The 19,678-nt window shown below is 38.2% G+C and overlaps 1 protein-coding gene across 1 annotated transcript in view; it reads left to right on the forward strand.

Moving 5' to 3' along the window:
* MSH3 (mutS homolog 3) overlaps positions 1-19,678 on the forward strand; it is a 177,753-nt gene that overhangs the window by 1,702 nt on the left and 156,373 nt on the right. Inside the window, exons 2-8 of the mRNA XM_075067487.1 lie at positions 6,215-6,338; positions 7,630-7,853; positions 9,325-9,540; positions 12,041-12,157; positions 12,917-13,034; positions 15,469-15,614; positions 17,259-17,425. Of these exons, the coding sequence (XP_074923588.1) occupies positions 6,215-6,338; positions 7,630-7,853; positions 9,325-9,540; positions 12,041-12,157; positions 12,917-13,034; positions 15,469-15,614; positions 17,259-17,425 (1,112 nt within the window). The remainder of the gene's footprint in view (positions 1-6,214; positions 6,339-7,629; positions 7,854-9,324; positions 9,541-12,040; positions 12,158-12,916; positions 13,035-15,468; positions 15,615-17,258; positions 17,426-19,678) is intronic.

The following is a 19,678-nucleotide window of genomic DNA, read 5'->3' on the forward strand; positions in this document are numbered from 1 at the left end:
GACCCCCTACTCCAGTTCCTCTAAGATTTGGAAGTTTTTTGGAAAGCAATGCTTTTTTGGGCCCACACAAGTACTATCTTTGCAGCATCTGATATTTGCAGATGAGTTTATAAAAGAACTATGTGACCCCAAATGCCTAATTTTTTTCCCCTTTCCAGAATCAGGTGAGCATATAAGGACCTTTGTGTCTGGAGTGATTTTAGCCTTTTTTTAAAAAAAATTCCCTAATTTTATTAACTGTATTATAGATAGTGAGAGTTAAGTAGTTTGCTCAACTGCACAACTGTGTTTCTATTCTTGACCCACTGTCCTCGAAAGACCCAGGTAAGAAAGGCAGATTTAAGTGATGAGCATTTTGCCCTTCCATGTATTTGGACGCAGGAGTTATTGTTTTTCCCTTCCAGTTCCTGTTTGCTGCTCATTTGGGGGACCTTTGCACTGTAAACTTGCATCAGCATACAGCACTGGTTCAGTGCCTTCCTTAATGAGTAGACCTTTCAAACTCAGTATCTGTAAATAACATCTGCAGAGCTGTCTATACTTGTGAACGGACAGAGCAGGCTGCTCTCAGCTTGAAAGCAAATCAGGAATGACCCTGACACCCAGCTCAGTGCCAGATAGAGTGGGGTCAGTGGCTTACTGGCAATGACAATTGTGACTTGAGAATTGAGACTTGTGGTGATGAAACTTTACTAATAGTGAGGGAGGTTTAGGATTTTAAGAAACCACCAGAGCAGATCCTTTATCGTTGTTGGAAAGAAAGTTAGTGTAAATTGATGTTGTTCAAGAATTACTCGAGAGACTTCTGAGCCTAAAAATTCTGGACACAATATGGCAAAATTCTGCTTATTTTATTTTTCAAAATAACACAATATAATCATGCCAGTTTCAATTGTCTTGGTCATTTATTTCAAAATACCTGTCCACAGGAATGTCTGTAACAATACAGACAACAAAAGAAGATTCAGAAAATGTTTTCTGACAAATAGATTCCTTACTGGGCATAGTACTGTAATAATTTATTTAAACTACAATACAGACACTCAGCCCCCCCAGCCCCATGTGTCCCTGTACCCCTGCCCCAGTCTTTCCATCACATTAGCCCTTCTGAACCCCAGTCTGACTCCCCAGTAGTCCTGTGTACCCCGCTCTATTCCCCCCCACCCACCACCCCCCCACCCTTGCTTCCTAACGTGACACTGTGAGGAATGCAACCTCCCCTTCCCTATTGGCTGCTAACTGCTATGACTGCCCTCTCTTCTGGTGTGACAGCAGCTCCTGGTGGGTAAAAGGCATAACTGCAGCACTTCTTCAGCAGAATATATCTTCTGCAGAGAGAAAAACAACCTGCGGCAGACATTATTTCTGCATGTGTACAGTGGTGCAGAATTCCCTCAGGAATAAAGCATGGGCCTGACAGTATTTGTATGCAGATTTGTCTCTCTCTCAGGAGCCTTCATTTCTTCCAATATCATCAGATCTTCTCTCTCAAGTCTTCTCTTCTAATCTAGAAACACTTTACCTTGCAGCATGGAGAACGATGTGGCATGGTCCATAGAAGTCTAGGAGATTTCTGCTCCAGTTTAGAAAAAACATTTACACTACTCATCAGGGGCAGAAGTTTTCTTGGGCAGTTGGTGTTCCATGCTGATATAATGTATTTTAGAGTCTTCATTGTTTTTTAGTCTTTGAGCTTCCTTATCTGTCATAGTGTTTTCAATGTTATCTCAACATATCTGCCAGTCAGCTTTTCTACTCTTTTTAGTCCTCACATTGTCAAAAGATTCATGAAAGGTGTGGTTATCAGCTTCCTAGCAATCGGACATCTTGTTCTACAGTGAACATCAATCTGCTGCTGCCATGATGATGTACTTAACTTTTCAGCCTTTTTGTCACTAAAAATAGGATTTTTTAAAATCAGAGTTACATCTGTGAGAAGAGCGAGTGAGTTGGATGTTTTAATAGGTGGTCCTTCTTTAACTTCGTTTTGAAGAGACAAAATTGTCTTGTGTTCTCATCCCAAATTTAAATAAAAATTAATATCCAAGTTCAGACCACTACCCGTATGGTTAATTCCTCCTTGGGAAATCTAATCTCCCTGCTCTTGATGTAGAGGTCTTTTTGTTTAGATAATTCTAAGGGCTTTAGAAGGCTGTGTAAAGGGAATGCTATTTCTACTTCTGTTTAAGTGGATTAGGCTTTTCCATTTAGACATGCATTAGCTAAGGTGTCGAGTGAGTTCAGGTAGCCTCAGGGATTGTCAAGGCTAAGATAACATTTATGCCTCCATAATGTTTCCACCATAAAAAAGTGCAAGGCTGCTATCTTGTGTTGTATACACATTTACATGACTATACTCTCTTTACATGACATCTGGAACTGATGTTTACTTTGGGAAGGCAGTTTTACAATATTTTTAATTAGATCTCCTCAACCCATTTTAGAGCTGTGTTGTTTGCTAGATTCCCACTAGTGGAACTAATCAGTGAAGAAACAGTGTTATTTTGAAAGTGTTGCATCTGCTATCAGCCCACTGTCCCCTTTCCTTGGATTTTCTTGCTTGTAGGATTGAAAGATAGCAAGAAGTAAGGCAACTGAGGCCACATGGCCATGATATAACTTTTGCCTAGAACAATTTAGAAGATGGTGCTCATGCAGCCTCATGGGGCAATACTTTTTAGAAAATTCTAGAAGCTTAGCTCTGTAGGGAGGTAAGGAGCACATCCCATACAGACAATGCTCTCAGAGAGCTATTGATATCATGGCAAGTGACTTTTTTATATTAGACCTTGAACTGGGTGCAGGATTAGATTAAGTTTTGATTTCCTCAGTGACATACAAAAACATCTGTTTTAGACTGTCATGTAAAATGTTACTACTGTTAGAATTGCCAGAAGAGACCCTCATATGTGCTTTTATACATATCTGGAACTGTAGAATGACAGTATGTATCATGTATATTACAAGAAATAGTCAAATATAAAGAAATAACTGAAACCGGGATACATTTGAAATCTTTATCAGTCAGAATATTTTATGGATGAAGATGTTATCATATTCTGATCAATTTACTGACCATAGAAAGTTAAAGATAATCATTTTGTCTGATTACATCGTTTAAGAATCAGCAGTCAAAAATACTTTTTAAAGGAAACCCCCCCGGAAAATCATACTAAAATAGACCATGGTGTACTAAACGTCTGTCCCAGATTTGGACTTTAGCGTACAAAATCTGGGTGTTTACTGTGAACCTTCCCCAAGCTTATACCCAGCTTGGATCTATTCTCGCTGCCACCAGCCAGGAATTTACAGGGCCTGACTCCCTTTCCCTCTCTCTGGTCTCCCCAACCCTTCCCTGGGGGGACCCCAAGAACCCAAATCCCTTGGGTCTCCCTATCTCAACGGGAAAACAAGCTCTTCCCCCTTGTCTCCTCGTTATCTGCTCCCCCGCTTGCCCTCCTTTTTCCTGGATGAGCCTGGGCGATGCAGTAACTTACTCCTTGAAGCAAAACAAAGAGGGAAATCACCCTCCCCGAGGCGATGCATTCAAATTAGGTAAAGCTAATTAAAGAGATTTTCCAACCCCCCTTCCTGTAGCCTCACCAGAGAAACCCCAAAACCTCAGCCAGGTTTTAAAAAGAACTTTATATAAAAAGAAAGAAAATACAAAACAATAATCTTGCATTAAGAAACTCAATACAGGCTCTTGCTTATAAGAAAATATGAATAAACAATCTGATTTAAAAGATAGCCCATTTTAAACCAGTCCAGCAAATCAACACACCTGTAAATACAACACAAAGTTCATCACAGCCGAATTACTTTGTTTCCTTTTTGTACTCACAGATGTTTAGGAGAAGATTTGAAAGAAGAGGGAGTTAGAAGAAAAGCTTGTTTTCTCACAGCCGAGGAAAACAAAAAGACCCAGAAAAAAACCAAAAACCTGCAGAGGTTCCCACCCTTCCTTTTGAAAATCCTGTTTCCTGATTGGTCCTCTGGTCAGGTGTTTGGTTCCCTATGTAACCCCTTTACAGTAAAAGAAAATTAACTCTTACCTTACCTATCTATTTATGACACATGGTAGTAAGCCTTTTAAAAGTTTCAGATCTGTCTTCCTATGTTAGGCAAGTTCTCAAAGTCAAATCTCCACCAACAAAAAAAAAAAAAAGTTACTCATATTTGAAACATATATTAATATGAGCACATAGGAAAAATCTCATTGGTATGAGTAGCAACAAATAGTTAAGAATCGTTTTTGATAAATTAACATAGAAATATGTATTCATCACTCTTTCTACATACAAAGTGCTATGGATACAGAAAAGATAATTTTGTAAGTGGATTAGTTATGGATGGAAGATGCTGGATGGATAATCCTGGTAACTGAAATCTTCTCTCTCCTGACGGCAGAGGCAACATTACCCAACCAATATCCCTCAATCCTGTACAGTTTACATGCACTATTAATTCTTGTCCTCTCTGCCAAAGAGCAAATAAACATACCAGTTGTGCAGAGGTTCATAATGTGGATGTCTGTTCACTGTGAGCTTTGAGGAGATCAAGGACTTAACACTTTACAAGCAGATAAAAAGGTAAAGATCACCTATGGCACTATAATTTAGGCCACCAAGGCCTCAGTCTCCAATGAGCTCCCTGTAAGCCTGAGAGTGTCTGTGCAGAGGTATTGCAGAGTGAAGGCCCAAGTCGTTTCAGGTAGGGCAGTGAAAAGTTATCTAATGGTAACATTGGTCACAAAGGGTCAGAACCTAGTCCCATTAAAGTCAAAGGATGTTGTACCAGTTATTCTGTTGGGATAAGGATTTTGTCCAACATGTAGATATAGTCGAGCCAGTGACCTGGAGACTGGACCTATGTTGCAATAATTCCTTGTTCTGTCTACTGTCTGTAGAGTCCACTAGTTACTCCTTGAGGAATTCTGTGCCAAAAAATTAAAATTTCTGCAACAAAATTTAAAAATTATGTGCCCAATGCTTTCAAATTCTGCATATTTTATTTGTTGAAATAACACAATATAATCACACCAGTTTCAATTATTTTTGGTCATTATTTCATACCTGTCAGCAAGTATGTCTGTAACAAGAAAGACAACAAACAAGATTCAGGAAATGTTTTTTTGACAAATAGATTCCTTACTAGGCACATTAATACAGAACTCTGAGTAATAATTCATTTAAACTTCAATACAGAACCGTATTCCCCGCACTGTGCAGAAGCAGTGCAAAAGCTTGGGGGAGTCAGGGGCAATGGAGGAGCTGAGGGATAGGGAAGTAATTGCTGGGAAGGAGCCTTGGAGTGAACTTGGAGGGTTGTTGGGTGTGGGTAGGAAAACTGGAACAGGTTTTTTTGGGAGAGAGGGCAGGAAGGGAGTGTTAGGGACCTTCCCCCCTGCAGACCCTGGCTGACCCTTAGCCTTTCCCATTCAGTCAGTACATCTGCTCCTGTTCTCATGTGCCCTTCCACCCCCACTCAGACACCCATGCCCCTCCCACCCCATGTGTCCTTGTACCCCCTGTTCACGTGTCTCATTCAGACACCCACTGCCCCATCTCCATGTGGGCCTGCACTCCCTCCCCTGTTCCTGTGTGTGTCTGTGATCTCACTCAGTCATCTCCCTTCTCCCATGTGGCCTGCACCTCCCTCCCCCCTGTGGCTCTGTACCTCCACTCCCATTCAGCCCCTGCCCCAATCTGTCTTTCCCCACAAGCCTGTATGAACCCATCTGTGACCCCCTAGCTCCTGCCTCCTGATTTGACCCGACAGGCGCTCTGAAGAAGGCAGATTTTTTCTCTTCCATAGCTGGCCAGGAGCTGCTGCTCTGTTCTAGCACCACAGTACCCTCTGGTGGGCAAAAAGCAGAACTGCAGCAACTTTCTGGCAAGCTTTTTTTCTGTGCAAAATATTAAAATTATATGCAGCTCATTAATTATGTGCACGTGCAGTGGCACAGAATTCCCCAAAGAATAACTGATTTTTGTATCTCTTTTGAAGAAATCTAACCAATTAAAAAAACCATTGTATAGATAAATATACAGTTAGTTAAAATAGCAAAGAATTCTAAGTGTTATATAGAAAATTAAAGTGGTGCTTTTACTTTATTGTGCAGAGATTAAGTTTGTTCTTTGTCTATTTTTCACTCTTCCAGCATATAATGAGGAAAGAAAATAAACTAACTTTTAAAAAATTAATGTTTTAGACTTCTAAGTCTGGCAGCAATAAGAGAAGAGCTGTTGAAAACAATGAACCTAGTAAAAAAAGGACAAAACCAGTACAAACTAATAGAAAGGAAGACCATGATGCAGTGAAGATTCTTGATGTTGGTGAGTTCATTGTAAACAAAAACTTGCAGGCACTGAAACTGAATAAAAGTTATTAATTGTCAAAGGTTAAAATTACATTGTCATATAGTTTAGGAACTGGCTTTTGAATTCTATATATATATATTTTAAAGTGCCATTAGTTGTTGAGAAATCATAGCTGCTAATTACGTTGAAACTAATTTAAGAAAAAAGTTTGTGCTCTGTTTCTACACCAAGCATTTAACTTAACAAATTAATGTTGGTAGAAAAACAAGGCAGTGAATAAAAAGGTTCATTAACGCCATTAAAGATTTTGAGGAAAGAATCATTTTCACAATAGAAAGGAACTGTTTTGATCTGGATCAGCACTTTTATAGTGCTTGAAAGTACACCTCTACCCCGATATAATGCTGTCCAATATAACACGATTTGAGCTATAATGCAGTAAAGCAGTGCTCCTGGGGATGGGGCTGCTTTACCTCGTTATATCCGAATTTGTGTTACCACAAGCGATTCCTCTGTGCCCGCCCATTACTTGCTGTGGCCCTCCCCCGGGGCCCCACCACCCCAGCTCACCTCCGCTCCTCCTCCTCCCAGGATTGTGCCACAGCCCTGCTTCTCCCTCCCAGGCTTGCTGTGCCAATCAGCTGTTTGGCGCGGCAAGCCTGGGGGGGAGGGTGAAGACGTGGAGCTGCGGCGCGCTCGTGGGAGGAGGCGTAACAGAGGTGAGCTGGGGTGGAGCTGGGGAGGGCCGCAGCAAGTACCGGGGGCGCAGAGGAACCACTCCCTGCTCCAGCTCATCTCCCGCCTCCTCTCCTGAGTGCGCAGCTAACCCCCTGATTTACATTCATTCTTATGGGGAAATTGGATTTGCTTAACATCATTTTGCTTAAATTCGCATTTTTCAGGAACATAACTACGACGTTCAGTGAGGAGTTACTGTACTGAGTGCCTTCTTTTGTAATGCAGCACTCTGCCTGGTACCCTTTAGTTGCTCACTCCAGACCCTTTACACAGAACAATCTACTCCCAGTTGTCCACTTCATTTGAAGTGACTTCTTCCAACATGAATTACTCCTTTTGCTTAACCACATGTCCCGATTTATATTTAGCACAGACACTACCCATCCTTCCCCAGACCTGAAGTAGAGATCTGTGTAGGTCAAAAGCTTGTATCTTCCACCAACAGAATTTGGTCCCATAAAAGATATTATCTATCTTGTCTTTCTCATCTTTGATGTCAATCTCATTGAAATCGTAATTGCAAGGTAATTTGCTAATACATTTTTCTTGTGTATTTTTACTAATGAAGAAGAGCCTAAGAAATGTGCCAGGCCCTGCATATGTGTGAAAACATTAAACAAACTGAGAGAATTCTGCAGTGATTCAAAGCATCCATGTAACAGAGTCCAGGTGGATAGTTTACAAGGGAATCAATCTGTGCGCTTGGAAAAATGTCCGACTTTTGTGGAAAGAACCCTGGAAATGAATAGTACTCTTCATTCTCAGGACACAGGTTCTCAGGTCAGTGAGAAGGTATGCAGTGCTTTTGTTCCAGGGATCATTGAATTATAGTGCAGTTTGGAGTCCTTTTTATGTTTAAAATACAGGTTTTGTTATTATGTTTTTCTTAAGTTCAGTGTGACAGAATGCAACATGAAATTATGCAGTACCTTACCAGTGATAGAATCTGACATTCATATTCTAGCATTTTACTGAACTTTTAACACAGTAGGCAAAACAGCTCTCGATAGTCTTCAGTGACATTTTTAAACAGTGCAATTGAAGTTTTAATAAACAGAATGAGGAGTACTTGTGGCACCTTAGAGACTTTCAAATTTAGTTCTTTTTGCTGATACAGACTAACATGGTTACCACTCTGAAGTTTTAATGAAATTTGTTTTAAATAAGAAATGTTTAAAGATTAGAATATAGAAAATGGTGGTAACAGCCTGTACTTTGGATGTTAGTGAGATTATTCGCATTCACATACACATCCTTTCCAATGTGACTTCCAACTGAGTTCTTGTTCAGTTCAGGTGTTATAATAAGGATTGCAAGAATTCTCATAATTTTCTCACATAGAAACTAGTACAAAATTATTACTGGAATATAATGTATCCCAGCGGTATTCAAGGTTGTTATAATACTCTATAATGTTCCTCAGTGGGGAAGATGTGGTTAGACCAGAACGTATTTTGGAGATAAGCTTATATTGAAAAAACTTCAGAATGATATCTGTGCAATAACCAAATAGTTGAATATAGTGTCCCTATGTTCTCAAAACAGGCTATAATAGGAGTACTTGCTAAGTATTTGTGCCCTAATCCTGCAATGTGATGGAAGTAGGAGAACCTTGTATCAGCCTGGTGCCTTGTTGATTTCCATGTGGGCACAAGAATCTCTCGCCTGGATCAGATAGTGGGATTGGCGACTTAGAGGCCAACACACATAACGGCTTATTTGATGTGCTGCTTTTCATGGATTGGCTGGTTATCGTTCAGCAGAGGAGAGCTTTACTTCCAGCACTTCTATATTATCTTCCATACATATTTTTCCAAGTTAGATCAGTTAACTTGCATTTTTGGTTGAAGGAAAGATACCAAATTTGATAAGATTTGACCCTTATATTTTGATTACATGGACAACTGATGGAAGGCGAGGCCAGTTGAAGACCTCTTGGAAGGTGATTGTGTGGAGTGGAATTGAGTGTGTGCAGTCATGTGATCAGTCACAGAACTTTTCTTTATTCCCTTTCTATTGCTTGTTTTCCTTTCGTGATGTCCATTCTCAGTTTATTGGGCTACTGTTTATGCATATGTATTGCACTAGCTGACAGTAGGTACAGAATTGTTATTTTAACCTGAAATAATGCTTCAATATATTCAGCACAGTTGTATGACAGCCAGTTCTGGATGCTGGAACTGTATGTTTTTAAAAGTGTAATCTAAGTATTCAGTAATTAAGTGTTCCTCCATAATTATTGTAATACCTCTTTTGTTCACAGGAACAGTCATCCTTTAGTCTTAATCAATTTTCAGCATCATGTAAGAGTTTTGAAGGCTCTCAAAATATTTCTAATACAAACCTCCTTAGTAAAAAAACCAAAAGCATATACACTCCACTAGAACTCCAGTTCATAGAAATGAAAGAACAGTATAAAGATGCTATTTTGTGTGTGGAATGTGGATATAAGTATAGATTCTTTGGAAAAGATGCAGAGGTAAGTACTTCTACCAAGAGCACTTACTGCTGCTCATCTTATATTACTTTGTTACCTTGTGTGGAGGGCCACTCTCATTGATAACCTCAGTTTAAAAAACGTTTTCGAACACTTGTAATCAAGATACAAAAGATCTAACCTCCTTAAATCAAAAGGTGTCCATTACAAATTCTTTGTACCATATAAAAGGTACATCAATATTTACAGTATTCCCTGTTTGAAGTATTGACAGATTAGCAAATATTAGATACTACAATAACATTACCTTGTTTATCAAAGTTAAACTGAAGAAATTAAGGGTGAACTGTATTATGGCATAGAACTAAGTGAGCAGAATAAAAATATTTAGCTTGACATTAATCTGATGATTTCTTCTGAAAAATGCAATGTCCAAGTGCCCTAACTGCATATATTTGTGCAAATAGTGACTACCCTCATTAATAGAGGGCTATATAGAAATTAATAGGGGATGTTTGACACAATTGGGTATGAAATTGTATCTGATGCTTTATCTGTACAACTGTAATCTATATGAACAGGCAAAAATTTCAAAGGAACATAGCTTACATGTCTGCAAACTACAAAATGGCCAATAAACATCCTTTCTGTCATCTCTCTAAATCATTAATACTGATTTAGCCTTTGTTCTGAGCTATGTCCATATACAATTAGGAGCAAAAGGAAAATTACTTTTGCTTAGCCATTGGAGGCTTCATTTTTCCAGTTGTCTTTGTTCTGGATATTGGGTGTATCAATTTGCTAGCAAATTTAGTGTCCTGAAGCCCATTCAGGTTGGTTAATACCCATCTGCTTGTCCAGAACACAAGGCTGATCTCTGGAAAGAACAATGTCTGAGTCGTTGTGTAATGTCATGTTTCTAGCAGCTGTTGTGATTTTATTCTTGTGAGGGTACTCGGATGCTACTGTGGTAAGTGCAGTTTCAAGGGCTAGATAGTTATTTAGGCTTATCAAGGTAACATAACTTACACTGCCTTCTTGCACTGGACTTCAATGGGAACTCTTTGGCCCTTGGTATTCATTCAAGATATCACTTGCAGGGTGGATTGATTTAAATCAGTGGTTTCAATCACTGATTTAAATCATGTGTTTTAAGCAGGAAACCTTGATTTAAATTAACAATTTTAGTCTTTGTTTTGCTTCTGTACTTTTTAGTTACCTTTGTTAGGAAGGTTCATTCTCATTGCCTGGTAACCATTTAAACAGGTTGATTTGCAACTAATTATAGCCAACTACATTTGGTACTTCCTTTTTGTTAACCAGAATGGATTCACTATATCAGCACATACTTATTTAAGCAGTTATATAACTTAACATACATTTATTCACATTCTAATTTTTTATTATGTAAAAAAAATTGTGAATGATACATTTCTTTACTAGATTAATTTTTTGGTTGTGTTTTGAGTCAAGCGCTCTCTATGTAGAAAATAAAATTAAATTAAAGTGCACTAGTATTTAAAAATTATTTTTTATTAATTCAATAAAACTCCCATAATGTACTGGATACGTTAAAAAAAAGGTTTAGTGGAGTTTATCAAAACATGTTTTGCATTTAAAGCTAACTGATTTATTAAACAAAGGAAGTGTTATCTGTATTCATTAAATTGAACTGATGGGTTCTGGGGATTATGTCTTTCAAGACTAGTAGATCTCATCCTTTCAGACCTAGCTTTTTTTATTCCATGATTGTAAGAAGAAAACAAGCTTTCCTGCATTTTTCAACTTCTGATTGGTTTTTTGACTTGAAATGAACTGATCATTTAACTGAACTAGTTAAATAAAAATGAAGAAAATATTCCTTCTGCACGTGCAGAAGATGGACTTACTTAGCACTTCAGCTAACTCTGGTTCCAGGTGCTTAGCCAGTGACTTTCATCAGTTCAGTGGTTTGATGATCTTTTAAACTTCAGCAGGAAATAGGTACTGCTCCTTATTTTTTGTATTTAATTTAAATTATTTTAATAGATTATAATTATTTTAGGTCTTTAATGTAGCCTGTTGTATTTTCAATTTTAATTTTAAATGTGTTTATTTTAAAACAGAAAATGTATTTAATTTAAATAAAAACCCCAGTTTTGATTTTTTAAAAAGAATAATTGATTTTTATCCACCCTGATGATAAGTTGACAAGTAAAGCCTGTGGGAGTGGAGTCCTTTGTTCTGGTTAGGATGCTGAGACTGTGAGCTCTTGCTTCATACTTAGTCTTCTAGTACCTCAGTTTTTCTGCTTAGCATTCCACAACACACTTGTCATAGTATAATTCCTCAATCTGGACCTTAGAGTTCAGATATGAGGTACTAGCATAAAGTCCTCTAAGCTTAATCACACTGCCATAGCTTTGGTTAATAGCTGATTTCCAATATTGCTTTTTGACAAGTTTGTATTCACATAACTCCATCATAGTTACCAAGGAAGCTAGACAGGGAATGTGAAGTAAGAGTGGCCTGAATTGTTGACTATTTTTTTCATACTTTGCAGATTGCAGCAAAGGAACTAAACATTTACTGTCATCAGGATCACAATTTTATGACGGCCAGTATACCAACTCACAGACTATTTGTTCATGTACGGCGACTTGTAGCAAAAGGATATAAGGTTATTTCTGGATTTAATTACATATTGTTAAAACCAAAATAGTCTCATTCCTTACCGAAAGAATTCGTTTATGTCATATGGTTGTTGTCTCGCTTTTTTGAAAGATACAAAATATGAAACCTTTTAATATTTTACTGGAAAAATACATGAAACTCCCTTTCATTCAGTGCTTTCTGTATGCAATGTCTTGGAATTTTTATGATTTTTAATTGTTGATTCAAGCCTCCTCTGTTGCTCTCACAATATTTCAGGGTCCAGTTGACTTTTCTGGAAGCAGTTCTGCCTGTCAATGAGTAATAGAAAGTAGGACAGAAAGGACTTCCTCCATCTTTGTCTCCTCTTTCTGTTTTTCTCTCTTTTTTTAACTTCCCAACCCTTGTTTTTTCCTCTCTTCTTTCCCTTCCTTTCCCCTTTATACTCATGTGAGTCTTTTTTGTACCTCTCATTGCCTGATGTTCTTTACTATCTACCGTGAAAGAATTGTTGCAACAGGTGACAGGTGGTCAGCCTCTCAGGCTAAGTTGTTTCAGTATAGAACGTGAGACAGTAAGGGCAAGAGGAGAAAGGAAGTTGCAGGTAAGCTGCAATTCTGTCATACCTGATGGGCTGAATTAGTAAGACTAGTTTTAGCCCTTCTCCCCTCACAAGCACATTATGGTTTAATATTTGGATCTCTTAAATTAAAGTTTTGTTGTTGTTTAAAGTCGGTTATCCTTTTTTTGTTCATCAGTTAACATTTTCTATTTGTGTATATTATAGGTGGGAGTTGTAAAACAAATGGAAACTGCAGCACTGAAGGCTGCTGGAGAAAATAAAAGCTCTCTATTTACTCGAAAACTGACTGCTCTCTATACCAAATCTACGCTTATTGGAGAAGATATCCTTTTTGATGTGTTAATTATTTTGCTTTTATACTAACCTTCATTGTGCTCTGTGTTATGCAATGTTCAGTACGAGTTGTGTGTGTTTGAGATTTCTTTTCATAGTCCTTCAGTATAAGAGAGCATGTTCCTGTTAAGTAATGGGGATGGGTGGGAAGTGCTGACTGTTTTTTTTCCTCAGCACTGGGAATATTCTGGCTGTATTGCACCTGTTGTCACTTCTGTATTTACAGCAGAAATGTATTCAATAGGACTGGGAAATAGAGGATGGTGAAATGTTAAAACTGTCAATATTTGTGCGTTTCAGATATTTTGCAATAGCATTGGAGTCTATTGCGAGATTGCATTACTGGAGCACTTTTTGGAAATGGCAGTGCATCCAGTCCCATTAGTTTAAAAAAAAAAAAGAACCTCTGGAAATCAGCATCAGGAATTTTGTTGCTAGAAATGAGACTTCAAGTATCAAGGGCTTCCTCATCTTAACCTTGAATATTTTTGGGTATGCAATAAACACGAGAGCAGAATTTTCTGTTTGCATAGTGGGGGGGGGGGGAATTACTTATATGACAAAATAAAAATAAAAAAGTCAAATTGTAAATCCCTTATACAGGTGCATATTTAGTGGCCAACACTTAATATAAAAGGAAATCTATGGCAGCAGCAAATAAGGTTTCTGAACGGTTTGCTGTGCTGTTAAGACAAGGCTAATGATACTTAAAAGAAGATCCAAATTTTAGGTTGTGGACTTCATCCAGATTTCATGAAGAATGAAATCTCTCAGGTTTTTAAGTGTGTTGCAATATAACAGAGATTACATCGTCCCCACAATTCTTGTTTTTTTTCAAATGAGAAAATGGACTGCTAGGGTTTATGCTGTGCCTTTGGTGATGTCATGACCAGCTTTTTGACCAGTTGGTAGGTATAGCATTAGTAATTCTTAATGAAAGGGGGAAGGATTAAGAGTCTGGAGTCAGTAACTGGATTTAATTATGTTTAGAGGTGGATACAGTTAAAACAAACACAAGTGGATCCTATGGCCTAATAATGAACGAGAGGAGAAGTACTATTGACGCTAATAACAACAGTGTTTCATACAAAATGAAGTGAGCCTGAATCTAAAGCCAATGGGCTATGAAAAATCTAACATTGGGAGCCTGCCTTAATTCTTGTAACTGAAATAGGCTATCAAAATGAATTAAAAATGGTTTTTGACTAGCAGAGCTATTTCTTTCTACCTTTTTACTTTGTCCATTTCTTTGGCTTTTGTCACCATCCCCATACAGCACCCACAGGTTCTTTTAAAATTTTCACACTAAGTAGTTATTAGGTACTTAATGCTAAAGAAGAACATTGACTTGACTTGAGCTCACTAAATTAGGATGAGCTAGCCCTGTGCAATGTAAGATGTGTTCTCATCCACTTCCCTCTTCTTGTGACTAACCCATTCATTCTCCTATCTCTACTTACTGCTAGCTTTATAAAACCATTCTTCGGGTTTGGTACATTTGCCCTCTTTGTGAGGTCCTGTGTGCCAGGAGGGAGACGAGAGACAAAAGAAAACACGTCTTCTATTTATTTCTTTTGACTTGGTCATCCTAAAACTGTAGTTAGGAAAAGGGGTACTAGAAGTTAAAACCCACAAATCAGGGAAGCAACTTGCTACGCAATTGTTTAATGGAGCAAGGGCATTATAATACTATTGTTGGCTTTTTTTTTTTTTTTGCCAGAGACACCAGTGTGACTCTAGTTACTCTTGAAATGTGTTGGAAGGCTCAGGTAAAAGCCAGTGGAGTGAGAAACAACACTGAATGACTGACACCTTGCATGGTTTGAATGGAATAAGTAAATGTAGGTGATCTTTTGCTCTCCACTGCTACTGCTAGGACACTAGTGGTCTCCATTGCAGACTGTTGCTACTACATCAGGTCCTAGCTTCCTGGCCTGTGATGCTTATCAGCAAATTTTGCTCTTTTTATTTTCAGTTGCACAAGTTTTACAAGCTGACTAGTAGGCTATTTGGTCGAAGTACTACTTACTGAGCAGAGATAGCACAAAGAGAGTAGGGAATTTAGTATCTGCAACAGCCTGCTATTGTTTGAATAGAAGACTGCAGACGTAGTATAAAGACTGGTGTTTTGTTGAGATGATGATAATATGTATGCATACGCTGTGGGGCTCTATCAGTGGGCATGGGCCTAAGGCCACCACTGACTTTTTTGGTTTTGGTGCTGTCAGGGATTTGAAATTGACCAGTATCATACCACCTGAGTCAGTTTTATGTAGGAAGGAGTTTTATATCTTCTGTCAAGTTGGTGTTTGTGCTAGGTATATGGAATGCTATTACGTTTATTCCAGAGAGAAAATTGTTTTCAGCAACCATCGCTGGTTTTATCTCTGTGAACTATTTGTTTTTTTTTTAATATTTATCAAATGTGAACCCCTTGCTGAAGCTAGATGATCCTGTAGATGTTGAAGAATTAACAGCTGATGTCTCCGATAACTATCTTCTTTGTATCTGTGAAAATAAAGAAAGCTTAAGAGACAAGAAGAAAGGGGATGTTGTCATAGGCATAGTGGTAAGTTTTCTTCCTTGAGGAATCTGAGTTTGTGGTTAGGGCTTATTTTGTGTTTTATCTCTGTGTTTTAAAATTCTTTTGTGATTGTCTCCCCTGACAGTAATGGTGTTTATAAGACATAATGCAAAGTTTTTCATGAATGGTATTTATATCTTTCAATTCATTTGTGAATTGAATGAGACATTTTATATCAGGGTTGGCAACCTATGGCATGCATACCAAAGGTGGCACGTGAGCTGATTTTCAGTGGTACTCATAGTGCCTGGGTCCTGGTCCCAGGGGGCTCTGAATTTTAATTTAATTTTAAATGAAGCTTCTTAAACATTTTAAAGACATTATTTACTTTACATACAACAATAGTTTAGTTATATATTATAGATTTATAGAAAGAGACCTTCTAAAAACATTAAAATTATTACTGACACACGAAACTTTAAATCAGAGTGAATAAATGAAGACTCAGCACACCATTTCTGAAAGGTTGCTGACTCCTGTTATATAAAAATAATCAAAAATACTTGAGTTGATCGCCTGATTTATATATCAGGTATACAAGGTATATCACATTTGCTCATGCATAATTGCTTGAAAACATAGTGTTTTACACAAATACAAAAAAAATACGCTAGCGTTAAAATATCTTTTGTAAATTATGTTTAAAATGTTATCCCTCTTAAGTGTTCAAAATGCTTACACTTGTTGCTGACTGCATCTGTTTCCTCAGTAAATTGCTCTTCCTTCATAGAAGTTTAGTAATGAGAGATTCACAGTCTTCTTAAACTTTAACTTCTGATTTTCTTTGGAGATTCTGAAATGAGAACTATATAACTGGGAAAATAATGACTTAAATGAGAACTGATTCTCTCTCTACTGATGGTTGGTTCGTTCGTTCATTCATTCATTCATTCATTTTATTTACATGTTTTTTTATTGTACTTGTCATTGTGATATCTGACCACCCCACTGTTTATCTGTCCCAGTTATAAGTGGTGGCGTACCATGTCAGTCTGAAGATACTAGAGAGAGATTCGCTCAAAAGCTTGTCTCTCTCTCCAACAGAAGTTGGACCTTTAAAAGATATTAGTTCAACCACCTTGTCCCTCCTCAGTTGTAAAAGCACATTTTAGAAAGACATCTTATTTTTAGGGAGAATCCTGTTAAATTCCATAGGCTTTCAGATAGGTGGATTTGCATTGTCCCTTAATAGTGGCAATGACATAAAATGAACCAATGCTATTAAAACTTAACATATTTTAAGACATCATTATCATCCTATTTAGTCTAGCATTTGGGCTTTCAAAATTGTTAGGATAGGATCTCTGTTCTCTACATTTGAAATATGTCCTTATTTTTAATTTTCCAATGTCTCCAAGAAATTGTGGGACTGGTGGAGTCATCGTTTTTGTGTAGCACACCATTAAGTGTGTGCGAAATTTCCTTGCTAGTTTGTTAAAACCTAAATGGTTGACTAACCAAAACTCATCTCTGAGCTTTACATGTGACTGCTGGCAGATACTCCAAAATTGTTGTGCACGCTCAGAAGCAAGCAAAAGCGACTCAGTTTGGCTTCTGCTGCCTTAGCAAAATACGATGTTTGTCAATGACAGGGTGAACACTCTGTTTATATATTTTTGTATCTGACAGGCAGTCCAACCCACGACGGGGGAAGTAGTTTTTGACAGTTTTCAGGACTCCTCATCTCGCTTAGAATTAGAGAGTCGAGTTTTGCGCCTGCAACCAGTTGAACTACTGCTTCCATCAGACTTGTCCACTCAATCTGAGAGGCTCATCAGCAGCATAACCTCTGTAAGGTATGTTGTTACATTATGTATCAACTTTGGATCTGGAAGCCAGCAATGATACATAGTTTTCTAAAGTAAGATCTTCTTTGAAACTTTCACAGTTCACTGTTTGCCTAAATATCCCCTTCACTGACATGATCTATCTATCTAATATAAGTAATTCTATTGTGCCCATCACTGTGGTATCTGAATGTGATGTTGAGCTGCATGTGTATCTTATACCTTTAAGTTCTCTGAATGATTTGAGGCTTCCCCCCCCATAGCGCTCTTTGTTAATTAGACATGGAGAATTAAATACCTGTTGGAAAGTTTTTGTACTTCCTATTAGACTCTCTTAAAATTGGTGGGACAGAAGTATTTTGGCCTTTCCATCATTTACATTTCAACGTTTCCTTATATTTTTAATGACAGATGCTTCAAAAGAAGGCTGGAGGCTCTTTTTCAGTGGAAAATTTATTGTGGTATTCAGTCTGGGATAAAAATAGACTGTAAAGCTGTAGCTGGATAACATAGACATGGGACCATAGGACCAGAGCACGTCATCTTTCTAAATGTGGCTTGTGAGCTTGCGAAGTCCTGCTGACACTCCTTATGGTTGCCATTTTTTCTTCTGAGAATGTAGTGTTAATTTTTTTAATGGTTTAAAAAAAGTATACAAATGTTCAAGGAACTGTTTTCTTAGCTTTTAAAGAAGCCATAGAGATTTTCTCCTTTCACAGAGGGAGTCAAAGATGATGCTGGAACTTGGCAGGTTCCATGAGTTCCTGAACTTCATCCTGCAGGACTGCCACGCTTTTCAACTGATTGGTTTATAGCAGCAGCTTTCCTGTATTTATATAGGAATTAGAGGAACAGGAATATATGAATTTGAGATGTCTGCTTTTCTAGATTTAAACATTTATTGGTTGTGTGCAATCTGCATTTCCACACAAAACAAGAATTCTATGACAGATGCCTAATTATGGGAAAGAGATGTATATTAGTATATTTGAACAAATTAGGCAACTTGTAGAGGTTTGGAATTGCTGGCAGCTGGGAACAAGAAGACTTGTTCTTTGTCCAAATGGAAAAATAGATTAGCAGATGCTTTGACGAACAGGAAAAAACAGTTGCGTTTGTGTGTGTATATATATATTTATTTCTTGAAAACAATATTCTGATTGATAGATCTCTCTTCAAAAGGGTCTATTGACAGTTTTTAGCAATTTACACTGTGCCAGTTTGTAAAAGATGGATTTCCTGTTCTATGGAAAATACCTTTTGGTTTAAAATAATGCAGCTGCTAGTTTTGTTAGTAATGTTTTAAGCTTTTTTTTCCATATGTTAGATAGCAAATTCCTAAGTTGACTGAGTGTTGACACAATTGACACCTGATTTTGGCCTTGTGTTACAAACTTGCAATTGGCATGTTCAATGCCAGAGTTAGCTAATTAGAAAATGTGGTGGGAGGCAGCTTTAACTGTATTTTACAATAAAAACATAGCTCAAGTTGCATTTTTCTGGCCAAACCACGTGTAATTCAGTACTTACATTTTTCTTGAATATGCTGGACTTGCATTTGATTGTTTAATCAGGGACTTTGTCAAATACACAGTTGAGATTGAATGTGTCCTGCTGCCCACGTATACTAGTATGGAAAAAGATACTGCAAGTAATGGACAAGGTTGTAGGCAGAACAATATCACTGGCTCTTTTAAAAATTGTGTAAAATCCATGATATTCAGCCAAGAAATGGCTTCTGTCAGAAATACAGTGCAGAAAGGATGAAATTCACATGCCCCATTCCTGCACAAAGCCAAAATAAACAGACTGTGTGTGTAGAACTCTATGGGAGCTGGGAGATGAAATCCACCTCCAAATTGCAGGCAGGACATAGGAGAAGCGTAGCAGCTCTTTGACATCTTAGACTGAAATAAAGGCTTCAGTTCTTTACATCTCTTAGAGGGTAGGATTTATGGACGTTAGATTTACATAACTAGAACATGCTGCGGCCGGGCCGAGCCCCCTGGAACATGCTGCGGCCGGGCCGAGCCCCCTGGAACATGCTGCGGCCGGGCCGCCCGGTCTGGCTCACCAGAGCAGTCTGCGTCTGTGCTGCTCAGCCTACTGGAGCAGCTCCAGCCAGGCCGCAGACATCCTCCCTGGCCCTCCCTAGATAAGGTGGGAAGGGATGGGATGGGGATGGGGTGGTCCCGGGCTAGGGGTGGGGTCATGTGGGGGGTGGTCACAAAGGTTACTCCCCCAGCCCTCCCCCCCCCCCCC

Source organism: Chelonoidis abingdonii, chromosome 6 (genome assembly GCF_003597395.2).
Source record: "Chelonoidis abingdonii isolate Lonesome George chromosome 6, CheloAbing_2.0, whole genome shotgun sequence".
NCBI lineage: Eukaryota > Metazoa > Chordata > Testudines > Testudinidae > Chelonoidis > Chelonoidis abingdonii.